This window comes from Ursus americanus, chromosome 18, assembly GCF_024610735.1.
Source record: "Ursus americanus isolate L20-20 chromosome 18, mUrsAme1.1.p, whole genome shotgun sequence".
Classification (NCBI taxonomy): Eukaryota; Metazoa; Chordata; class Mammalia; order Carnivora; family Ursidae; genus Ursus; species Ursus americanus.
This window is the reverse complement of record NC_142144.1, coordinates 59,815,219-59,837,351: the sequence shown is the minus strand read 5'-3', so window position 1 is coordinate 59,837,351 and position 22,133 is coordinate 59,815,219. Positions and strand designations below refer to the sequence as shown.

At 33.3% G+C, this 22,133-nt stretch overlaps 1 protein-coding gene across 3 annotated transcripts in view; it reads right to left on the bottom strand.

The window, feature by feature from the left end:
* Positions 1–22,133, bottom strand: part of BRD10 (bromodomain containing 10) — a 146,098-nt gene that overhangs the window by 40,764 nt on the left and 83,201 nt on the right. For 2 of the 3 annotated variants that reach the window (XM_087869661.1, XM_045780758.2), the window contains 3 exons: positions 19,822–21,230; positions 9,683–9,762; positions 1,242–1,331 (listed from right to left, as the gene is read on the bottom strand). In XM_087869661.1, the coding sequence (XP_087725787.1) occupies positions 1,242–1,331; positions 9,683–9,762; positions 19,822–21,230 (1,579 nt within the window). The remainder of the gene's footprint in view (positions 1–1,241; positions 1,332–9,682; positions 9,763–19,821; positions 21,231–22,133) is intronic. The other variant, XM_087869660.1, reaches the window with a different exon arrangement.

Genomic DNA, 22,133 nt, shown 5'->3' with positions numbered 1-22,133 from the left:
GTACATACATACACATACACACAACATAAGTGTATACATAAACACACATGTGTACACATGAGCATCTAAGAATCTAGTAAGGGCCTAAAACATTTTTAATGGAAATATTTCTAAAAATATACAGTTTTCTGCATTCTCAGATTGTATATTTCAATATAATGTTTTCTTGTTAATGGTTATCACTAGGAACATTATTCTCTCTCTTAGATTATACCTATATTTTCAAGGATATCATATGAAACTTCTGAAATGCTTAAGGCTGTTTTATGCCTATATTAAATAACCTCAGAAGGTTGTACTTTTATGGCACTTAAGTCTCTTCCCTTCAGAGTGCTACCAATATGTCTTTTCTAGACAGCATATAAAATGACTACTACAAATCTGCTGATATGAAGCTTGCTGTATCACTATCACTTTTTTACACATAATTCTAGATTAATAGGTTCTGAACAAAGACCTAAAATTGAGTGGCTTCATGGCATTCCTAAGGCACAAAATAAAGGGATTTTTAAAATAATGATTTATTTTCTTCAGTGCTTAAAGCCCTCCCCATTTATTTACTGGTGTATAATTGTGTTTTGAATCTGTAATATCACTGAATGTCAGTTAAACAAGTATTACTGATTTAATGAATAACATAATGGAGCGTTTTACCAAGTGCTGAGTGAATAAATATAATGCCTTTATACTCTATCCTCTCAAGAATAAAAAATGAAAGTAAAATTGTGAACTTAGAATATATAGTGAAAGCTTGAAAAAGACCTTCAGCTGATAAAGGTGTTTTAAAAAGACATACTGTAAAGTATGTATCAAAAATATCTGGGGCAGGACCAAATAACTTATACCTGTTATTTATGTCACAGTTAATTAAAATTTTTATTTACTAAGCAATAAACTTCCATTAAAAGCATATAATTATTAATTAAGAATATCTGCAAGGTAAGCATTGCCCAAAAAACTACCAGTCAGAAAACCACCAACCAGTATATTGGGAAATACCTAAAACTATACCTGATATAAACCAGGCAAACAAAATTAATTTACTTGGCTTGGTACCACTTTTGTCTATGAAAAATGAAAACTAGACCACACAGGAGAAATAAAAGGAACAATGTTTCTATTTTTCATTGCAAATTTTTATGTAATCCAGGAGAACAAGATTTAAAAAAAAGCTTTAGAAAAAAGCAGGAATAAATTTTAATGCTGACAATAATAGATAGAACTTTTGGATCAGCACCTACCGATTTTTTTCTACTGTTTTCCAGATCTTTGAGTTCATTCTCGATTTTTGTGATTAATTCCCTGAGTTCATCAAGATTAGTGCAAATAAGCTAAAATAAAACACAAAAACACAGCTTGATAACACATAATATAAAACACCCAAAATGTGGTAACAGAAGTTTTTTTAACATTACACTAAATTCACAATTATTTGTATTTGTAATAGCAAAAAGCAAAGAAAGCCCCACAAGTTTATATTTTAAAAGATACTACTTTTATAATGTATGAACTTCAGGCTTAGTATAAAAATAGCTGAAATTTCAACACTGGTGGTTTCATACCACACCTCCCTGTTTCTCAGCTTGCTTTATAATCCAGGTACTTTCTTAACATCACTAACTTTCAGCCCAGAATGACAAAGATCTGGAAACTCACCCTAGATTTCACAGGTTACTAAATCACCTTTAAGAAATGCTTCATCAGGCAGTCTCCTAGTTGGTGAATAAATGCGCCCCTGGAGAACTGTCATTAACCCTTTGATCTGGTTTGCTAACCACATGATTAAACTAATTATATTGCTGTTGGCATTGCTAAGAAAGGATTTCCACTGTCTGTAATCTACTCGAAGAAGTAAATGAAATTAAGTACACATTCTTAATATGATCTTAGTAGTCTTTAATAAAACCATCTCCATAGATAGCATCCATTTCCTTTCATAATTATGCAGTTCATTTTACTTCACCTTGGCCATGGCCAAAATAACTGGATTTTAGTTATGAATAATCAAACTAGTTTGGCATAACTACTAAAGCTTTAAACAGTGACGTGTCAGCAACAACAAAAATATTAATAACTACATTTTAGTTCTTATAAAATTATAGTTTTTCCCAACATATTTAACTTTTTTCCTAAAATAATTTAAGCTCATATTTTTAAAAATCTACAATGAAAATGAAATGTTTCTAAAACAAAACTACAAGCCATAAAGAGGAAAAGTTTAAGATTAATGAAACTGTTGGAATGTTTATACTGTGATAATTAAAAAAATACATTTATAAAGCTATTAATTCACCATAAGATTTTATCAGCCCATGTTTGTTACTTTCATTAATCTTTGTGTAAGGGTATTGTTTTTCTAAAAGGCATATTTCTTGTAAAAGACAACAACAACAACAACAACAACAACAACAAAGGGGGTTACAACAAGATCATTCCTAGTGACTACTGTGACAAAATTGGGAAAGTAGGACCCCTTTAAACTTCCTTTAATTAGGTTATACCATATGAAATTACTGATATGCCTTTGATCTACATAAATGGCAATATGGTTCAATCTAATAGGCTAAGAAAAAATTATCACAGATATTACAATTAGTATTAACAATTATTATTAGAAATGTCTACCTAATTTCAAACGCACAGAACTGACAATGCAGAGAAAATATGCATTTAAGTAACCCAAATTAAATAATCCAGAGTAGAAAACAGCACACAACCATGTAGTAGGACAGTGCTGCTGGTATTTATTATAAACTACACATTCCCATTTGCCAAATCTAGAGTTATGGAAGAAATGCTGATAGGCAGTGGACTGGACAACTATGTGAGTGGTTCTAGAACTTGGTAATGTCTTCAACTTCTATCTTGTTGGCCCTACATCAGGTTTTTAGTAAGTACTCAGCAGGAACTAAACTTCCCATTGTATAATCTGCTATTTTTGACTACCATGTCAAATTTGCCCCAGAACTTGCAGGTGTTTTTTACATGCCTTTTCACTGAACTTGGTGCGCTAATTAATATTACAGCACAGACGTCTCATTTGCACATATGGCAAAGCTCAGAGGAATTTCATTTGCGTCTTACATGTTTCATTATACAAGGAATAAGGGTCCATTTTGCATATACAGTTTGTAGAAACTTACAGTAACAATGAAAACATACACCCCTACAACTAGACACACTCTAAGACCCTTAAAATCTTCCAATTCATGGGATCAACAAATATTTATATTCTATTTAAAGGAAGAGGTAACACACTTCTGAAGTCAAACTCTGAAAGATTTCCACAGCTTAAGAGCTACATAAAGCAGTACTTTGAAGTGGCTTACCTAGTTAGTAAATCACTGCTTCTCCAATTTTAATGTGTCTAAGAATCACCTGGGAATCTTGTTAAAATGGAATTTTTGATTTAGTAGGTCTGAGGTGGGACCTGAGATTCTGCATCTCTAACAAGTTCCCAGGTATGGGCTGCAGATCGTACTTTTAAGCAGTAAGGTACTAACTGATTATGAATTCCAAATCTTCATGACTCCTTAAACATTCTGGTACTATATAGCTAAGGAATATGAAGATTCAAAAAGACTAATTTCCAAATAGGAGATAAAATGCTGAATTAAATGCAAAACAATAAGATAAATATTCCTTAAATGACATGACTCTTAAACACAAATTTTGTTGAATTAGAGGGTGAAAATATTTTTGGCAATATTTAGTTTGAATTTCTCTTAAAATCAATTTATAGCTACATAACAATTTATAATCTCTTTCTATACTCTCTACAAATAGACATAATATACAACTAATACAGATACTCAAAATACAGAGCCAAGTTAAGCTCTGAGAAAATTCTTGTATAGAAACATAATTCAAATTGTGTTACTAATATTGAAAGAAAAAATAATCTGATTCATGCCAATATACCCTCTATTCTTTCTCTTTTACATAGTAAGGTATATGTGTGGCCTTTAAACTTGACACAACTTCAAATGGTGCTTTTAAAAACAGAATCAATCCAATAAATAAAGTTCATCTACAGAAGGAGAAGCATTTTTTTTGAATAAAGCAAAACACCTTATTAAAACCAAAAAACATATCTGAGGCTCAGGGCCTCCAGGGGTGAAAAAGGAAAGCTACACAGCAGGTCGGATTACAGCTGGATCACAATGCCAACACTCATGACTGCAGAAATTACAAAAAGAGTTTTATCCCCCAGGAAAACCTCTTGAAAGCTTCACACTCTCCCTCAAGTTAACATGGCACTTGAAACAACCCATGACAGAGCCACAAAATCATAAATCTTAGAGCCAAAAAGGACTAAAAATATGTAATTTTTGGACTAAAAAGGTATCTCTTCAATTCATATACAAACTAATCAAAAAGTAACCTAAGACGACACACTGGTAGAGGAGACCAGAGAACAGAGGACTCATCCACCTCCTGATAGATCATATGCTTTAAGGGGTCTTTCTAAACAAAACAAAAAAATCTAGTAACAATTGAACATGTATTATAGTTTTAGGATTTAATTTATACCCAAGCTTTCATTTCTATTTAATGATAAATATTAAAAGGCCCTCTCTTCAACTCAAAAAGCAGAAATGTGCATATATAAAGCGGGAGGGAAGATCCTGTAGAGATCAAAAGAATTCCATGACCACATCTCAGAAAAATTACAAAATAAATCATTCCCTACTTTATCATTACTTCAAAGTAGAAATTATGCCTTTTGGGTTTATACTCAATAGATCTGAGAGACAATTACTTTATTTATTCCAAAAAGGACATAAGGTAGCATACAAAACTAAACAATATAGTAAATTACACTAAGAAGCAAAGGGAAAACGATGCAGAAGTCAAAATGAATAGGTCCAAACTGGATCTCTCATTTGTTACCATGCTAATACAACAAACCTACAGTTTATTATAAAAATTGTAAGCAAAATACTAAATTCATGGTATAAATTCAAATTTCATATGTATTTAAACTAAAATTATATTAACATCTTAAAACTATGAGGACAGGAAAATTCCTTCTCATTTCTTATGATCACCATACCAAGGAGAATGACTGCTTCAAAACCTGCAAATAAGATATGTGTGATGTGAAAAATAAGTCTGATTAATAAGATATTTATATTTATTAATGAGATATGTTTCTCTCAATGCACAATATTTAAAAATTGAAGGAATTTTAAGAGGGAAGTAAAACCCATACTGTTAGAAATGAAAAAGCTGAAGCCGAAAATATTTAATTAAGAGGTAGCAATTCAAAATAATATAATCAAAAGGTCCTTAGCACAGTGAAGCAGTTGAACTCCAACTTTAATTTTGGACTCAACTGTTACACTGAGGGTCTCTATTTGTTACTTTATTTCATATCCTTTAACTTCTCCACTGGTTACATGGAGAAATATAGTCTTTTCAAAGGTATGTTAAGCATCTGTGAGTTTATGCTTATTTGTGAAAACAATACTACTATGTAAGTCTTAGTCAGCAGCTGGATTCTGGATTTCCTCTTCAAAGCAGCCTTTAGAGTAAGTCACACGTATACAACAGTAGCAAGTATGCATTACCTTCAAAGATTTTGGTTACCAATGAAAGGTGAAGTCAAGGTAACTAAGGCTCTTACGTTATTTTAAAAACTTATCTTAATGGAGACCTGACACACTAAGTTTTAAAAATACTTTTTTTTTTTTTTAAGATTTTACTTATTTATTTGACAGAATAACAACGAGAGAGGGAGCACAAGCAAGGGGAGTGGGAGAGGGAGAAGTGGGCTTTTCAGGGAGCCCGATGCGGGGCTCGATCCCTGGACCCCGGGATCATGACCTGAGCTGAAGGCAGACGCTTAACGACTGAGCCACCCAGGCACCCCAAAATACTTTTTATGACTTTGTTCCAATTGTGTACAAAACGACAATTCACATAATATTAGATTTCTCTTTCAAATATTAAATTTTAAAAAAAGACGTTTTGGCAAAAATTAACTTTATTAAGAAAAATGATATTTATTTTTCAGTCTAAAAGTCTTTCATTACAAAACTGATAAAATAAAAAATAATTTAGTTTAACAAAGTCGTAAGTAATTGTTAAATATGATATAAAAGCTTAAATCACCAAATGCTAAATACTAAAAATATTTCCTAAATTTTTGCGCCTATTGCTAAATAAAATAATCTAGGTTCCCCTATATGCCAACTATATAACCACCATAACACTACAGTAGGGGTAAGCGTAAGTTTTCCCTCTGATTAATATAATGATGTAAATAATATTACTTGATTTTTCACTTTTCAAATTCTTATAGGCTTTATCATGACATTTCACAATTTATGAAATATGACCAAATTCAAGATTATTTCAAGGTCTTAAAGTAGCTGAAAAAAGTGGTAAAGGTTAGTAATAAATGCTTTTAAGCCAGTTCTTAACTGATTTGCCTACTCATAACACTACTTATGTCTGAAGCATCTGGCATGCTTATTTGAAAAAAATAAGTAAGAATAAATAAAACAGTAAGCTCTATCATTTAATCCTCACAACACCCTACGAAGTAGGTACTATTATTACCCGACTATATAGAGGAGGAATTGGAGGCACAAAGGGCTTAAGGATACAGAGTTAGTGGTAAAGCTGGCATTAGAACCTATGTATGTAGCCTTGTCCCAGAATCCATATGCTTAACCACTATGCATATTACTGGTACCCACCCCAGACCCACTGAATCAAGGATGAAATCTTGGAAGATAAAACCTGGGAATTTTCATTTTTAATAAAGGCATCACATTACTTTTATACTATCTAAAGTTTGAGAACTACTGATAAAACTCTTGGAACAAGTGGCACAGATATGGTTAGTCCCTTTACAATACACACAAAAAAATAAATCCAATCCACCATTTGAATATCTATAGTGTACACCTTAAACAAAGGTGGGATAATTATTTTCTTAAACTGAGGTATAGATATTAGGTGTACATGTAAGTAAATATGGGTTCCTCCTAAAGCAAATAGGCAGACAAGGTTAATTTCTAGCTTTAAAAAAGTCAACAAAAACACTGCCAAATTAAAAAGTAGTTGAGGTCAAAATAGGATTCACTTTTTTTATTCATTAGGACTTAACAAAAAATAACTTCACAATTTAAACCCTCAACACATTTCTCCCTTCGCATGTTTAAATCAATTTAAAGATGCACTGGTCCTTTGGCAAATAAGTCAGGTTTTGCAGGATCTAGTATCTATCCACCAACAGCTTCATTATTTTCAGCAATAAGATATTTTAGGATAAATACTATGAAGAAAATCTTCCAGCTAAACTTTTCTATAAAGTATTTTTATGTTTAATACTAGAAATGTGATATTTAAAGAACCTGGATAAAATGAATAACTTGCAGGGGCGCCTGGGTGGCTCAGTGGGTTGTGTCCGACTCTTGGTTCCAGCTCAGGTCACGATCTCAGGGTTGTGAGATCGAGCCCAACATCAGGTTCCAAGCTGGACGTGGAGACTCTCTCTCTCTCCCCCTCTCCCTCTGCCCCTCCCCCCTCCAAAAATAAATAATTTGCAGAATCTGAGGTGCTTAATGACATACTGCTAGAGCTTTTGAGAAGGACATAAATTTGCTTCTGTATTATATAATAATCAGTTTCTTACATGTGGGGAACTTCCAAATAATGAAAGAAGCAAACTACATAGAAAGTTATTTCGAAAGGCAAAACTACAGGTTTTGTCTGTAACAACAAAGTTTACTAGTGACTAATACTGCCTTATCTCCTATTCTTTGCTTATTTGAAGCAAATGACCTATTTCCTTGGAGACAGCTGTCAATTTTCTTTATGAGTAATACCATGGTATTCATGTTATAAATTAGGCATAAGAACCACAGTTCTCATAAGCCTATTCCCCATCCTAGGCATGCACACGTGCGCACGCGCGCGCGCACACACACACACACACACACACACACACACATTCTAGGACACCTTAAGAAGTAGGAAGGGGATTTTATTTAAACAGTTCAATTTGATAAAATTCATACTTTCACCTTAAGCTTCTGAGAGTGGTAAGCAAATGGTCAGTAACCGACAAAGCATCACTTAGTACTGTGCCTTTCTAACTTTTTGCTCATGACCCATGGTCAAAAATGTACTTTACACTGCATGCCAGTAAAATAAACACAAGATCAAAAACCAAAGTTTCATAAAATGATATTACTCTTACTATATCTGACACACTCATAATTTCTATTTTAACTGTTAGCTTAAAAAAGGAATGCTGATCATGTAATCCACTAGATTAATTTCATGCCTCACTAATGAATACCAGTTTGACATTTTAAAAACACTGTCTATGCTGTCTATGCCACTTATTACATATGAAAGTCCATCCACTAAGATAGGAATGGAGACAAATATCAACAGCAGGCCAGATCTGTTCTGAGATTTATATTCCTGGACCAAATATTTTAAGGGATTAAGGGGGAAAGTGAGTGAGGGAAAAAAGCAAAGGCTGTGATGATATCAGTGACAGAATGACAATATACTATTAAAAGTACTGAGTAAGAGGTACAAGCAATGATTAGAAAGGCAGGCCTCCAAGTAAAACAGTAAACATACATTTTCCACTAAATATCCTGTAACCAAGGTTATATTATATAAAATGATTTTGTAGAAATGTTTGTAATTCATTCTAAGAATGTCATTAAAAATATTCTATCCTAAAACACTAAAAGAAAATGTCTATTTTCTTTCACTGCTCATTTAAAAATATTAAATTTTTAACAATTAGTAACTTCCATAAAAGCACTTCCAAAACTAAGATTTTTACTGAAAAACAGATCTGTCTACATTTTTGAATATATGTATTAAACTCGCATTTCATATATCAATATTTTCATAGTTATTACTCCTTTATTTTCTTCTTGACTTGAGACTGACAAAAATTCATTTTAACATCACTTATTTTTTGGTAATTAAGTATTAGGTTATAAAACTTTTGAAACTGTATTGGCCACAGAAATACAAAGAAATTTTTAAAAAAGGGTCATTTGAAGAAAACACATCTTTTATGAAATAGAAAATAAAAGTATTATTTAAAGTGAGATTTTCTGCTTGTTCTAGTACCAGCTACAAATGAAAACTCTTCACATAATATGGCAGTAAGTATACTTTTTCTTTTTGCAGAAATGTTTAAAGACCATTCAAATAAATGTTACTTAATATTCTCTCTGAAGTTTGTATATAGCTAAGAATTAAAAGATTTGTGTTTTAAGTTAATAAGTCTACCATTTCTACAGTGTCCAAATTAATGAAAATAAATTGCTCATTTACAAATTATTTACAAATTATGATTTGTTCTTGGAAGACTTTCATGTAACATTTACTTTCATATATTGTTATATAAATATTTATATTATTATATTTATAATATATAACATATATTCTATTAAACTACTTCTGCAAAGAGATTTTTGGCTATCAAGAGACAAAAACAGAGGTAAAATATTTTGAAACATTAGATTAAATCTTAGCTATGCCCTGCACTTGAAGGGAAAAAAGTCATAGATGGAAACATTTCATCGAAAGTATGTGTGTTACAGTGGGATTTAGCCAATCTTTTGAGGAACAATATAAACACTAAAACAAAAAAATTAAGCTAAAAATATTGAGACAAAATTGAAACATTTACCTGAAATTCTGGTACAGTAGGTGACTTTGTGATAGTTTTCCTCTTCTTTGTGATTGCTTTTTTAGATATGGATTTTTTTCCTTTCAAGATTAAAAGAGAAAAGCTTCATAATACTGTTTATAGCACTTCATTAACAAAAACCAAATTACATAGAACCTTGAAAGTTAAAATATAACTAACAGATGGCTGCTAGTGAGTCAAATGAAAATGATGAATCAAAACAAGCCCCAGTAAAAGCAAACATTAAACTATAACTACCTGTAACAAACATATTAACAAATGCGGTTTCTTTACATATGAACCAAACTATCAAAAGCTGTGATGAGTTGCAAGATATCAGAATTTATTATAATAAGATTTGGCAAAAAAAGTCATATTACTACTGCTCAGTTAAAATCTAATTCACAACTTAAAATGAGATTACATAAGAAAAAAAAAATCTTACCTTTTAACAATATTTCCATAGTCAGGAACTTGTATAAAACTCTACTTTGAAGACTACAGTCTAAAGCCAACCTAATGTGAAAATCCTCTCAGCAGCTTAGGAAACAAGGCTTTCCTATCCCATTAGCTCTGCACTCACCTAATGGGCTGCCTTTAAAGTATTCAATAACCAGTTTTAAAACAAAATAAAAATCTTTCTTTAAAAAGTATGTAGTCATTTGTGCAATCAGAAAACACTGGGGAAAATAAATCCACATTCTTAAATCCAATTCAAACCACATACTGAAGTGTATCTACTCTGTGTATTTAACATGACAAAAGATACAAACATGCACATACTCTCTATTTTTAGAAAGGAACATCTTACAGTATGTTTTGTTTCCACTTGCATTTAGCAAAATCAATTAATGAACTGGTTGTTAATTATTCAACAAACATGAGACACAGGGCACTGTACAATTTATGGGGACAACAAAGAATTATAAAATGGAAATCCTGTCTTCCCGGAGCTGAAAACCTATGTAAGGGAATAAAAAATTAAACAGATACTGTATGGTGACTAACATAATATAATAAAAAAACATTAAAAAAAATTAAACAGAAACACTTAAAAGTTAATTTTAGTTCACAATCATTACTAAGCTAAAATGAGCTTAAAAGTTACTATTTTTTCAGAAGGGAAAATGAGTACTTAAAGCAACTCTGCTCAACATAATCTCTATTGCTTCTTTCTAAATATTTTCCCATATAGAGATTATCTTCCATGCAACCATTTGATTGCAACATTTTATTCAACTTGTAGGCACAATTCCAACTTACAATATAATTGTATTTTCTCCTGTATTCCTTTTTAACCATATCACAGAACTGTAATTTGATTATTTCTAACTTTTAACTCAATAAAAAATGCATGTATACTGTGCCTGAACTACTGCAAATTGTGAGTTGCTGAGGTTCACATGGATTTTATTGTCTTGTTCTAGTAAGTATCAACCTGTTTCATTTGACATTTACTTTTAACTAAAATAACCTAACATATCCATATTCCTCATCATTGTTATTTGTTTCTGTGCTTACAAAGAACCTATACCACAACTAAAGTTCAACAAAAATAGGTAAGTGGGTGGTTTTCTTAACCAATATTCAGGGAGAAATGATTAAATTCTTGGTATCTGTATAATATAGCTAGAGTAACTGATTTCTAAACTGGGTACAATAGGTACCTCCCAAAGGGTCTCATGAATTTGGATAGAAGAAAGCCTTTCCTCAGTAAACTATCTTTACCATTTTTTAAAAGTTCATAAGAAAAGATTTAATGGCCTTACTAAGTCTGGGAAAGCTATAAAAACCATTTGAAGGAGATGAAATCTTTCCTTAACCCCCCCCCCAGCACTGCTCTAATTAGCTTTTTAAAAATTATTTGATTTGGTATTTATCCATAAGCACAATGAGGTCACCCTTGGTATTCCCAAAAAATTTCATACTGTTCCCACATAGGCAGTAAACTCAGGCACTACATTTTCAGTTAACTCTAGAAGTCACTCTTATTTTAATGGATTAAGCAACTGAACTGGTTACTGGGTATTTCCCTTCACCACGTCATTAAGATACTTAAATGTGATTAAGTAAATGGAAGTAGTATTCTGTAGCGGTTTTAAGCTTGGGTTTTGGAACTAAGCTACCTGGGTTTGAATACCAGTTCTAACCACCTACTAGATGCAAACTGCTTTATTTCCTTGCTGCAGTTTCTTTATCTATAAAACAGGGATAATGATATTACCTGCTTTCTTTGTGAAAATAGAAGGAATTAAAACACATAAAGAGCTTACTACTGTTAGGCACATGGTTAAGTGATCAATGTTAACTGCTATTACCTCCCTTAGCTAAGCCATGATGATAAGGGTCTAAACCAAATATTATCTTTTACCTACCATCTGCAAATTCTTTTAACTTACTCCTTTTCTTAGTTCGTCTTGCCCATAAGTCCTCTATGATACCACTCTACTTTGTATGTGTATTAGTGTAACACTTACACAGTATTATAATGATCTGTTTGTTTCTCATTCTTACTAGGTTGAAATATTGACAACAGAAATCACATTATTCATTTTGTATTTACAGCATTTTTAAAAAAGATTTTATTTATTAATTTCACAGAGAGAGAAAGAACATGAGCAGGAGGAGCAGCAGAGGGAGAAGCAGGCTCCCCACTGAGCAGGGAGGCTGATGTGAGGCTCGATCCCAGGTCCCTGGGATCATGACCTGAGCGAAGGCAGATACTTCACCGCTGAGCCACCCAGGCACCCTACAGCATTTTTTATATAGAAATTATGAGCAATGATTCTTAATTAGAAATATCTTACTTTTCAACAGAAATTTCAACAGTCTGGAGATAGGAAAAGGAAAGCAGGTAATTGTTCATAACTCTTAGGGTCCATCTGAGTCTATTTTTTTTTTTTAACAAAGAAAACACTGACAAAAATTTTTTACACATTTTCCAAAGAGTTTCACAACATGACCTAGGAGCAGTAGTAAGAACACTAACATTTATTGAGACTCTATTATATATCAGACACTTAGCAAGATAATTTATATAAATTATCTCAACTAATCTCAAAACAACCCTCCAAGGTAGGCAATACCTCATTTTAACGTGGAATAACTGAAGATCAAAAAGATTACTTAACTCAAGGAAGCACCATAACCAGGGATTCTAATTCCAAAGTCCAAGTTCCTTCCATTATGTAATTCTACCTCTCGGAAAATCATGGTTACCATTTGACTCCTACCACGTGCCAGTCAACATGTTAAGTACTATGCACTTGGTATTCCTTTCTTTTTTTTTTTTAAGATTTTATTTATTTATTTGACAGAGAGAGAGACAGCCAGAGAGAGAGGGAACACAAGCAGGGGGAGTGGGAGAGGAAGAAGCAGGCTCCCAGAGTAGGAGCCTGATGCGGGGCTCGATTCCAGAACACTGGGAACACGCCCTGAGCCGAAGGCAGATGCTTAATGACTGCACCACCCAGGCGCCCCTGCACTTGGTATTCCAATTAATCTTTTAATGATTACAGCAAGGTAGGTATTACCTCATTTTTCACAGATAAAGAAACAGGCTATCAATACGTAAATAAATTGATGGAGGACTTGTAGCTAATATGCACTGGAACAGATATTTGCACTAGATCTGTCTCACTTCAAAGCTGTGCTCTTTTTTATGATAAAATATTGCATTCTTTCAAACCTTCTGCAGGAATGTAATCTGATTCTGATTGATTTCAGAACATCCCTTTTGATTAGGTTTAGAAAATTTGCATGTATTATTAATGTACTTCAGTCTATACCTCATAAGAATTTGAATACAAATTTTCCTATATTCTTCAGTAAAAATTGGCTCTTCCTTTTTATTATACAACTTTTCAAATGGAGCATGGGATGCTACAAAACCACATAGCCTTTATTTGTTAATGTCTTTTGTTCCAGGGCAAGCTATATACAGGGCAAGTTACATACTGCCCCCCAGTGGGCTTCTGTTCCTCTACCACATGCGTGATCATATTCCAGGTCTTTACCCCCACTGCCCTGAGTCACCTGGTCCCATAAAACAGGATATAATTCTCAGATCTAGGACTGTACTAAAGTCAGAAGTCAGCTTAAAGCATATGCAGAATTTCAACACAATTCTTTGACCTAAAACACAGACATGGGCAAAAAGTGAGTGTCAACTTGTACCTGGAAAATAGAGAAGGAAAACTTAATATGGCTTGGTAATTAGTGCACCACAAGGAAGCATTTTTAAAACTATGCTGAGAACAGCTTGTAGTAAAGGAAGCCCAACTTGAGAGAAAAACAATATCACTAAAAATGTATTTTACATTATAACTTAGGTACAGAACTCTAGTCTTCCAGAATGTGCAGATATACTTCTTCACTAGAAAAATGAAGATGAGTATCATCCCTAAACCAACACCTCTTTCCTCAGTCTCTTATTCCTCATCTTTACCCTTCTCCTTCACCTGCTTTCCCTGCCTGTCTTCACTCTTTGGCCCCTTGAACTATTCTATTCAGAGACTTCCATTTCAAAGCCCTCCTAGATTTGGCCTTCCCATGATTAAAAATTATCCTAACGGTGCCCGCGTGGCTCAGTCAGTTAAGCAACTAACTCTTGATTTCAGCTCAAGTCATGATTTTGGGGCTGTGAGATCAAACCCCGAGTTGGGCTCCACGCTGCTAAGCACAGAGTCTCCTGGAGATTCTCTCCCTCTCCCTTCCCTCACTTAAAATAAATAAATAAATCTTAAAAATATCCTAACACATTCCCTAATTTCTCTGTGCTTTCATTTTAGGAATCATAGCAAATGAATGGATACTATGAAATTAATCACTGTTAAAAATAAAATGCCAAGGGCATTTGTATTATTAAACAGTGAATCTGGGAAGTACCTGGAATGTGAAATCATAGAAGTGGAGTCTAAATTTGACTTTTTGTTTACTAAGTGTGCATGTCTTGAGCAAATATTTATATTCTATACAAGTTTCTGGAGTGTTGTATCTCTAAGTAAGCAATTTGATCTTAACAAAACAACTGATTTTCCTTCTACTCTTCTTGCCTATAAGCAAATTTCTCATCATACTGGTAATTTTTTAACACTGTCATATAATTTAACAACGGCTGAATAACTATTTCTTTTTTTCTCCTTTAGCTTAAATACTAAATAAGTTGCTAGTTATTGCAATAGCTTTCTTGAAACATTATTTTCTTCTGTCAATGCGACAGAAAAGTCATATAATCATTCCCAACTGGATTTAGAAATTTCCTCTTTCCTAAACTTACCTTCGACCCCTTCATCTAAACCCTGCCTGTTTCTTTTTATAGCTCTTTAATGGTGTAACTACTCTGGAAGATCCTTTCTCCTAATCCTGCCACTTATTAGCTGTGTGACCTTGGACAAGTTAGTAAGCCTCTCTGTGCCTCAGTTTTTTAAATCTATAAAATCCATATACGGGGGAACAATATCATTTAATGGAGTTTTTATGGAAATTAAATGAGAAAATATGTATGAAGGCTTAGAATAGTGCCTGGCATATAGTTAGCATTATGAGTATTAGCTTTTGGAGGGGAGAGTACCAAGCATTAAAATTAAAGGACAAGGTGTTGTTCTATCAATTCTTTTATTCTCTTGTATCTTGGCATCTTGAGTTGTTCCTCTAAAATTTTTCCCCATAAAGATACTCATAGTTAGGTTCTACAGTGTTAGCAACAAAAAATGATAAAATCTTTTATAGTAATGGGCCTGGATGTGATCAAATATTATAGATTACACTGCTGTCTCAGTTATTCTCTATAAAGGAGCTTATTGCTTTTTAATCATTATGGCTTACTTTAAGCTCATTCCTTGCACTGGCCAACTGGTGCAATTATTTAAAATAGCATCAACTGTCCAGAAAGAGATCACCCCAAATTGGCATATTCTTATCATTCAAAGAGCTTTTAAAACCTCAACTTTGCAACTTTTTCCTTAAGTTTTTCTCTATGCCTTTCCTTTTTCAGTGACACTTTTGCTCATATTAGTAACCATTTTTCATCTATTCAATCCCCATTATTCTTCAAAGTCCTTTATCCTCTGTGAAACTTTCTGAGACCACCATAGCATACACTGATTTACCCTCCATTTGACCTTTTATTCTGTTTTTATTACATACTTAACAATTATTAAATTATTTGCCACTTTTGAGCCTCAGTTTATTCACTTATGAAAGAATAACACCACTTGTCTTATTTATTTTAATCAGTCTAAAGGAGCTACCACAAAATGATCTCATTAAAAATAATGACCAAATGAGAAGGGGGAAAAAACCCTCCAAACCAAATTGGTTAAAATGAATAACTTAAAACACCATAAGCTTTTTTTTAAAAAACAATTTATGCACCTTTAATCATCTTGCCTATTTTTTCAGGTTTTATAAAAGGTCCTTTACCTTTTAAAATCTATTTTATTTCGGCCAACTCTACTTCCTCTACACAACCTATAACAGAATATTATTGAAAACAACCAAAATGTCCAATAAGGTTGGTTAAATAACTACAAAATACACACAACAGAATCCCATGCAGTCATTTAAAATGATACTGCAGAAATCTACTTATCACACAAAGATGTTCATGGTATATTGTTATGTGGAAAAAAAAAGATTGTAAAATGGTATGTACTAGTCCAATCCTACTCAAAAATATAAATGCTTTACAAGGATATAAATGACACATATTAAGGGGTTAATCTTTGTTATTTCTGAGTAAACTATATTATGTGTGTTCATTTATTTATTCAATAGATTCCTAAACAATGTGTTGGTCACTACGCTATAAACAGAGGAGAGACAAGAATGTTATAAAATAGAGGAGAGACAATCATCAAAACAATCTAGAAAGAAATGGAACCATCATAAATTATTTTATTATAGAGAAGTATCTGTGCTATAAGCAGGCATAACAGGGAATATTCTCATGTTTTTCTATTCTATAATGTTTCTAAGAGTAAGAAACAGGCTTAAATAACTAAATAAAAATGAATAAAAAAATTAAGAACCAGAAAGAAAACTCTAAAAATAGGTAAAAATGCTTAAAAGTTGCAAAACTGCCTCACAGTGCTCTAAAATTATCAAATTACTCTCAATCTGTCTTTGTACCTTCTACTAAAAATTATGTCCCAGCTACTAAATTTAGAGATTCTACCAAAAATTAAAGCCTGTAGTAATCAACATAGGATGGACATTAACCAAAGGTAGAATTTACTTCATCCTAAGTGAAGGTTCATGGATGGCACACCTTATCCCAAAGCATATTCTATTAGAATGCTATTACCTGAAGAAAAGCTGTGTATTCAAATAAACTTGAAGAATACTAGGTTAAACAAAACTAAACAGTTCCTTTTCCTCAAGACTTCCCAGAGTCCTTAAAACACAGACCCAAAATCACCTATCCAAAATCACCTATCCACAATTCTGAAGTCTAAAAGGTTCTCAAAACTAAAGTTTTAAAAATAATTTATATGGTAGCAAAACCTGGTATGAACTGTTCTGAGGTTCTTTATAGTCTTCACCTCATTTAATCTGACCATTCACATATTTTTCTGTAGAAATTATGTGTTTCCTTAGCGGCTACCCCAACTCAACATATACTTACTAAACATATACATCATAATATCCTTCTATAAAGGGATGATTTCTGAATTCCAAAACACATCTGATACAAGAGTGTTTTTTTCTTTAAATGCACTGTGCACCTGTACTAATGCACAACGTGAATCCATCAGAGGAGCATTTCCACATTTTCCAAACTTGTCACCATGGAGCTCACTTTTAAAAAGAGCAGAAGAGATGGGACGCCTGGGTGGCTCAGTTGGTTAAGCATCTGCCTTTGGCCCAGGCCATGATCCCACAGTCCTGGGACTGAGTCCCACGTTGGGCTCCCTGCTCACTGGGGAGTCTGCTTCTCCCTCTGCCTGCCGCTCCCCCTGCTTTGTGCTTGCTCACTCTCTCTCTCTGACAAATAAATAAATAAAATCTTTAAAAAAAGAAAAAAAAAATAAGAAAATAAAGAGTAGAGAGGAAACACTGGATTAGGGTTTGCCCAAAACTGACTATAAAAAGCCACAATGTCTCATAACTAATAACAGAGCCCAGGGCAAAGCCTCAGAAAGACAAGTGTACTGGAAATGATATAAAACAAATGTTTTTTGTTGTTGTTATAACATTTTATGTAATGCTGTTATAACATTTTATGTGATGCTGTTCTAACAGTATCTGATAAAGAAAGAGAATGGGCATATGCTTACCCAGTACTAATAAGGGAGAAAGAAACTGTTATTTGCCAGATTCAAGAATTTTTGTTAACTAAAGACTAACTTCCTAAAATTTGCTCTGAAGATAAAATTAGAAAGTGTATATGCAAGTGCATTATTTTCTTTTATTTCATCCCTGTAAGCTTTCTGTACCCACCTAAATAAACATGCTTAGGGAGGGTACATAAGTACCTGCTGAATTTGCTACTGAGTTTTTTTCACTCACCTAAAACTGGACATGAAACTCCCAAAAATTTTCTCTCTGATCTACAAATACTCTGAACTTCCATTTAAAAAAATGTAGCAACACTTTAATTGCTTTAATAGAAATTCCCTTTAATCCAGTGCTTAGCAGTTAATATTTTTACTCTGCTATTGGTATAGTCTGTATAGGAGATACATCGATATCTACCCCTGTAAGTCAAAATTACCTTTGAACACATGAATAGTAGGTCATGAATAAACACTTAATAAAAGGTTTCAGGTGCCAATGATATTAATAGAACAGTAGTGTATACTTTAGAACTGGAAAAATAATTCCAATTTAAAACTATTATTTAATATTTTAGAAGCTAACAATTCAAAAAGAACTTGCCAAATCAATCAAACTAAATTTATATAGCCTAATGGGTTATAAGTCAAAGGCTTATTTCTTAAAGTTACTCTAAAAAACTGCAGTATTTCATCACATGGGTCAATGTAGACCACTTTGCAATTTTCAGTTTAACAATTTATGTCTGTTCTTAATAGTAAATTCTATGCTTCCTTATCAATGATACATTATATACATATTTTAAAATATATTTAATTGCATTTATTTAAATAACTAAGGTATGATAGCAACTATATCAGCTAAACAAAATTCAGTCCCTCACTTGCCAACTCATTATCAAATTATTGTTAAATTTTAATTATCCTTTTTACTGAGGGAAGACATAAAAAACTGAAATCCACAAATAATCACAATAAACCACAACTCATTTTAGTAAACAATTCAAGTTTTTCCCAACCAGGCAACTTTTATAACTTTTTAATAAATGGAGTTTATCATCTGCTTTTATCTCACCTATCTTCTTGACAAACAAGACATAAACTAATTAAAAGGCAAACAATAGGGAAAGCAAAAACACCTGACTAATGAAAGATAGAGCAACCAACCATCAAAGACTATTTATAGAATTTTTTTGTTATTGTCTAAAGAGACTTATAACAAAACACAGAGTATTTAAATTTGATGTAAGACAAACATACAAATCCTCTTACAAAAATATGCTTCATGTCCTATTATTTAATTTTTTTCCTTGTATTTCACAACATTTTAACTGGATATGAAAATATATACTGAAAACAGAGTGCTAAAAAATATATGATTGGGAAAAAACTGAAACCCAGAAAGATAATCTGACTTGCCTTGGTTTAAGTTGCTATGCACTTTATATAGTACTGGGAATGATATCTCCTGATATCAGTGCTTTTTCCATTACACTGTACTGCTCTTAGCCTGGGGAAAAAAAACACTTCTCATAAATGATAGGAACCATTACTTATGGAGAAACTGGTCCAGAGAAATGTAAAAACATAATGTCCAAAGATTTTCAACTGAAAATTAAATTAAAATATACTACACCAGTATTTTTTTGTTAGTATACAAAACCTCTTCTGCTCTGGGTTATACTCATGTGGAAGAGTATAAAACTTGACCGCTTACTTACACACACACACACACACACACACACACACACACACACACACACACACAATTTTCATTCTGTCAATCAGAGCCTTCCATGACACCTAACTGGAAGAACAAGAAGCACACTTAAATGTAATCCTCACCCATTTGTGTTAGCTTACCAGATTTGTGCTTCTTGTGTTTTGCTTTCTTTTTGATGATCAACAACTTATTCTGGATCTCAGGTTTGTAAGATTTGAATGCCAGAGAATGAAGACTTTCACGCTTTCTCTGTAAGTTTTCATTTAAAACATCTTTCAATTTCTTTTTTTTCTTTTTCTTCTTTTTTGCCCTCATTTTTGTTAGTTTGATTTTCTTGTGACTCTGCTCTAATAGAATGTCCTTTACAACTTTGTGGCAGTTAATTTCTGGATGAGCACTGTGACTTCCATTTACATGTATTTGGCAGGATTTTAGAGCATTTTCTTTTAATGGACTGGGTTCAGGCTTTACTCTGGAAGCTTCACCGTATTTTTCTTGATTTTCTATAAACCTTATTTCACCTGGACTAAGAGGCTCTCCAAAGCCAGTAACTTCCCCTGGACTCCCTGGTTCCTCTAAATTTTCTTTATAACAATCATTTTTTTTAATTTCACAGGGCCCGCGAATTCTAATTTCATAGCTGGATTTCACATCCATTTCAACAGAGATGTCATGATTATCCAAGTTCATTTTAGCAGAAACCCAAGTTGCATCAAAATTATGTTCCTGTTCTTTCTTGAAGCCAGAGGAGGGCAGGCCTCTATTACACCTATGTTCTCCATTACTTGTACTAACATAGTCACACTTCAATTTCTCCAGTTTAATCCGAGGTACTCTTTGTATTTTAATGGGTGGAACTGGAAATTCTGGGGCCTGAAAAGGTCTCTGTTTATAAATCCGTACGTCTGCACCACAGAACTGTGGAAAATGCACATAAGCATTCTCTAAATAATCATAACCAAGGATAACTTCCCTGCATTCGTGAATAGGCTGTCCAAGTACAGCATCTTGAACCTCTTTCTGTGTTTCATACACAAAGTCACAGAGACCCTTAAGTAACCACACTTTCTGGTAAAAAGGCAGTTCATGAAAAGGTTTTTCTTCCAATGGATTAACTTCTCCAAGAACTTTAAAAAACTGAGGACATAACCCAAGCTTTTCGGCACAGTTATCAGGATTTTCAGTCTGCCCTACAGCAGTATACCACTGCTGTACTTTCTGTCTCAGTGCTGCTTCCCAGGTCCTATAAGGCAAAGTAGGTCTTCGATGTAAGGTAGGTCTGCGATGAGGAGGACTTAACAGAGAAGTCATTATTTTAGAAAGAAAAGCATTACACTGAGGCATCAGAAGACAACGTTCCAATTCATAAAAGACTATTTCTGGCAAATTGAGAATTTGCTGGGCTAAACAAAGAAAATGCCCAATAGCTGGAATTTCCCACATGGTCTCCATACAAGTTGGAGCTGCTTGAGCTAATAGTTTTCTTTCCCATTCTTCTATTTCCTTTTGACTAGCTTCTTCTGCTTCTTTTCTTTCCTGCTCCCGAAGCCTAAAGAAAATTTAACAAATGTACTATTAGTAAAATAGAAAATACCATAAAATACTACGTTTTTGGTGTCATATTAACCTTTAGTTAACAAGGCAGCTGGCTGTTCCAGTTTTCAGCATCAGTACAAAGAGTCCCATTAGATGTACCATTATTTTTCTTCAGATGACAGAATACACAAATAATTTGACCCTGGGTTTTATCACTGACATTACCAGCACCCAAAGTAAAATTCTTCAACTTACGATGTGTATCAACTTCTATGAAAAAAAAAACACACACACAAAAAACTTGAGCATATTTACTAAACAAAAGCACAGTTTACTTTCTAAAAGTAATGTGATGTCGTATAAGAGATATAAAGATATTTACATCCTTTGACTCTGTAATTCCACTCTTAGAAAGTTATACTAAGATTGTGTCTGTCAATGCACCCCAATGTTCATAGCAGCATTGTCCACAATAGCTAAATCGTGGAAGGAGCTCTCTCGAGATGCCCTTCAACAGATGACTGGACTAAGAAGATGTGGTCCATATATACAATGGAATATTACTCAGCTATCAGAAAGAACGAGTTCTCAACATTTGCTGCAACATGGACGGCACTGGAGGAGATAATGCTAAGTGAAATAAATCAAGCAGAGAAAGACAATTATCATATGATTTCTCTCATCTATGGAACATAAGAACTAGGAAGATCGGTAGGGGAAGAAAGGGATAAAGAAAGGGGGGGTAATCAGAAGGGGGAATGAAGCATGAGAGACTATGGACTCTGAGAAATAAACTGAGGGCTTCAGAGGGGAGGGGGTGGGGGAATGGGATAGGCTGGTGATGGCACGTATTGCATGGTGCACTGGGTGTTATACGCAACTAATGAATCATCGAACTTTACATCAAAAACCAGGG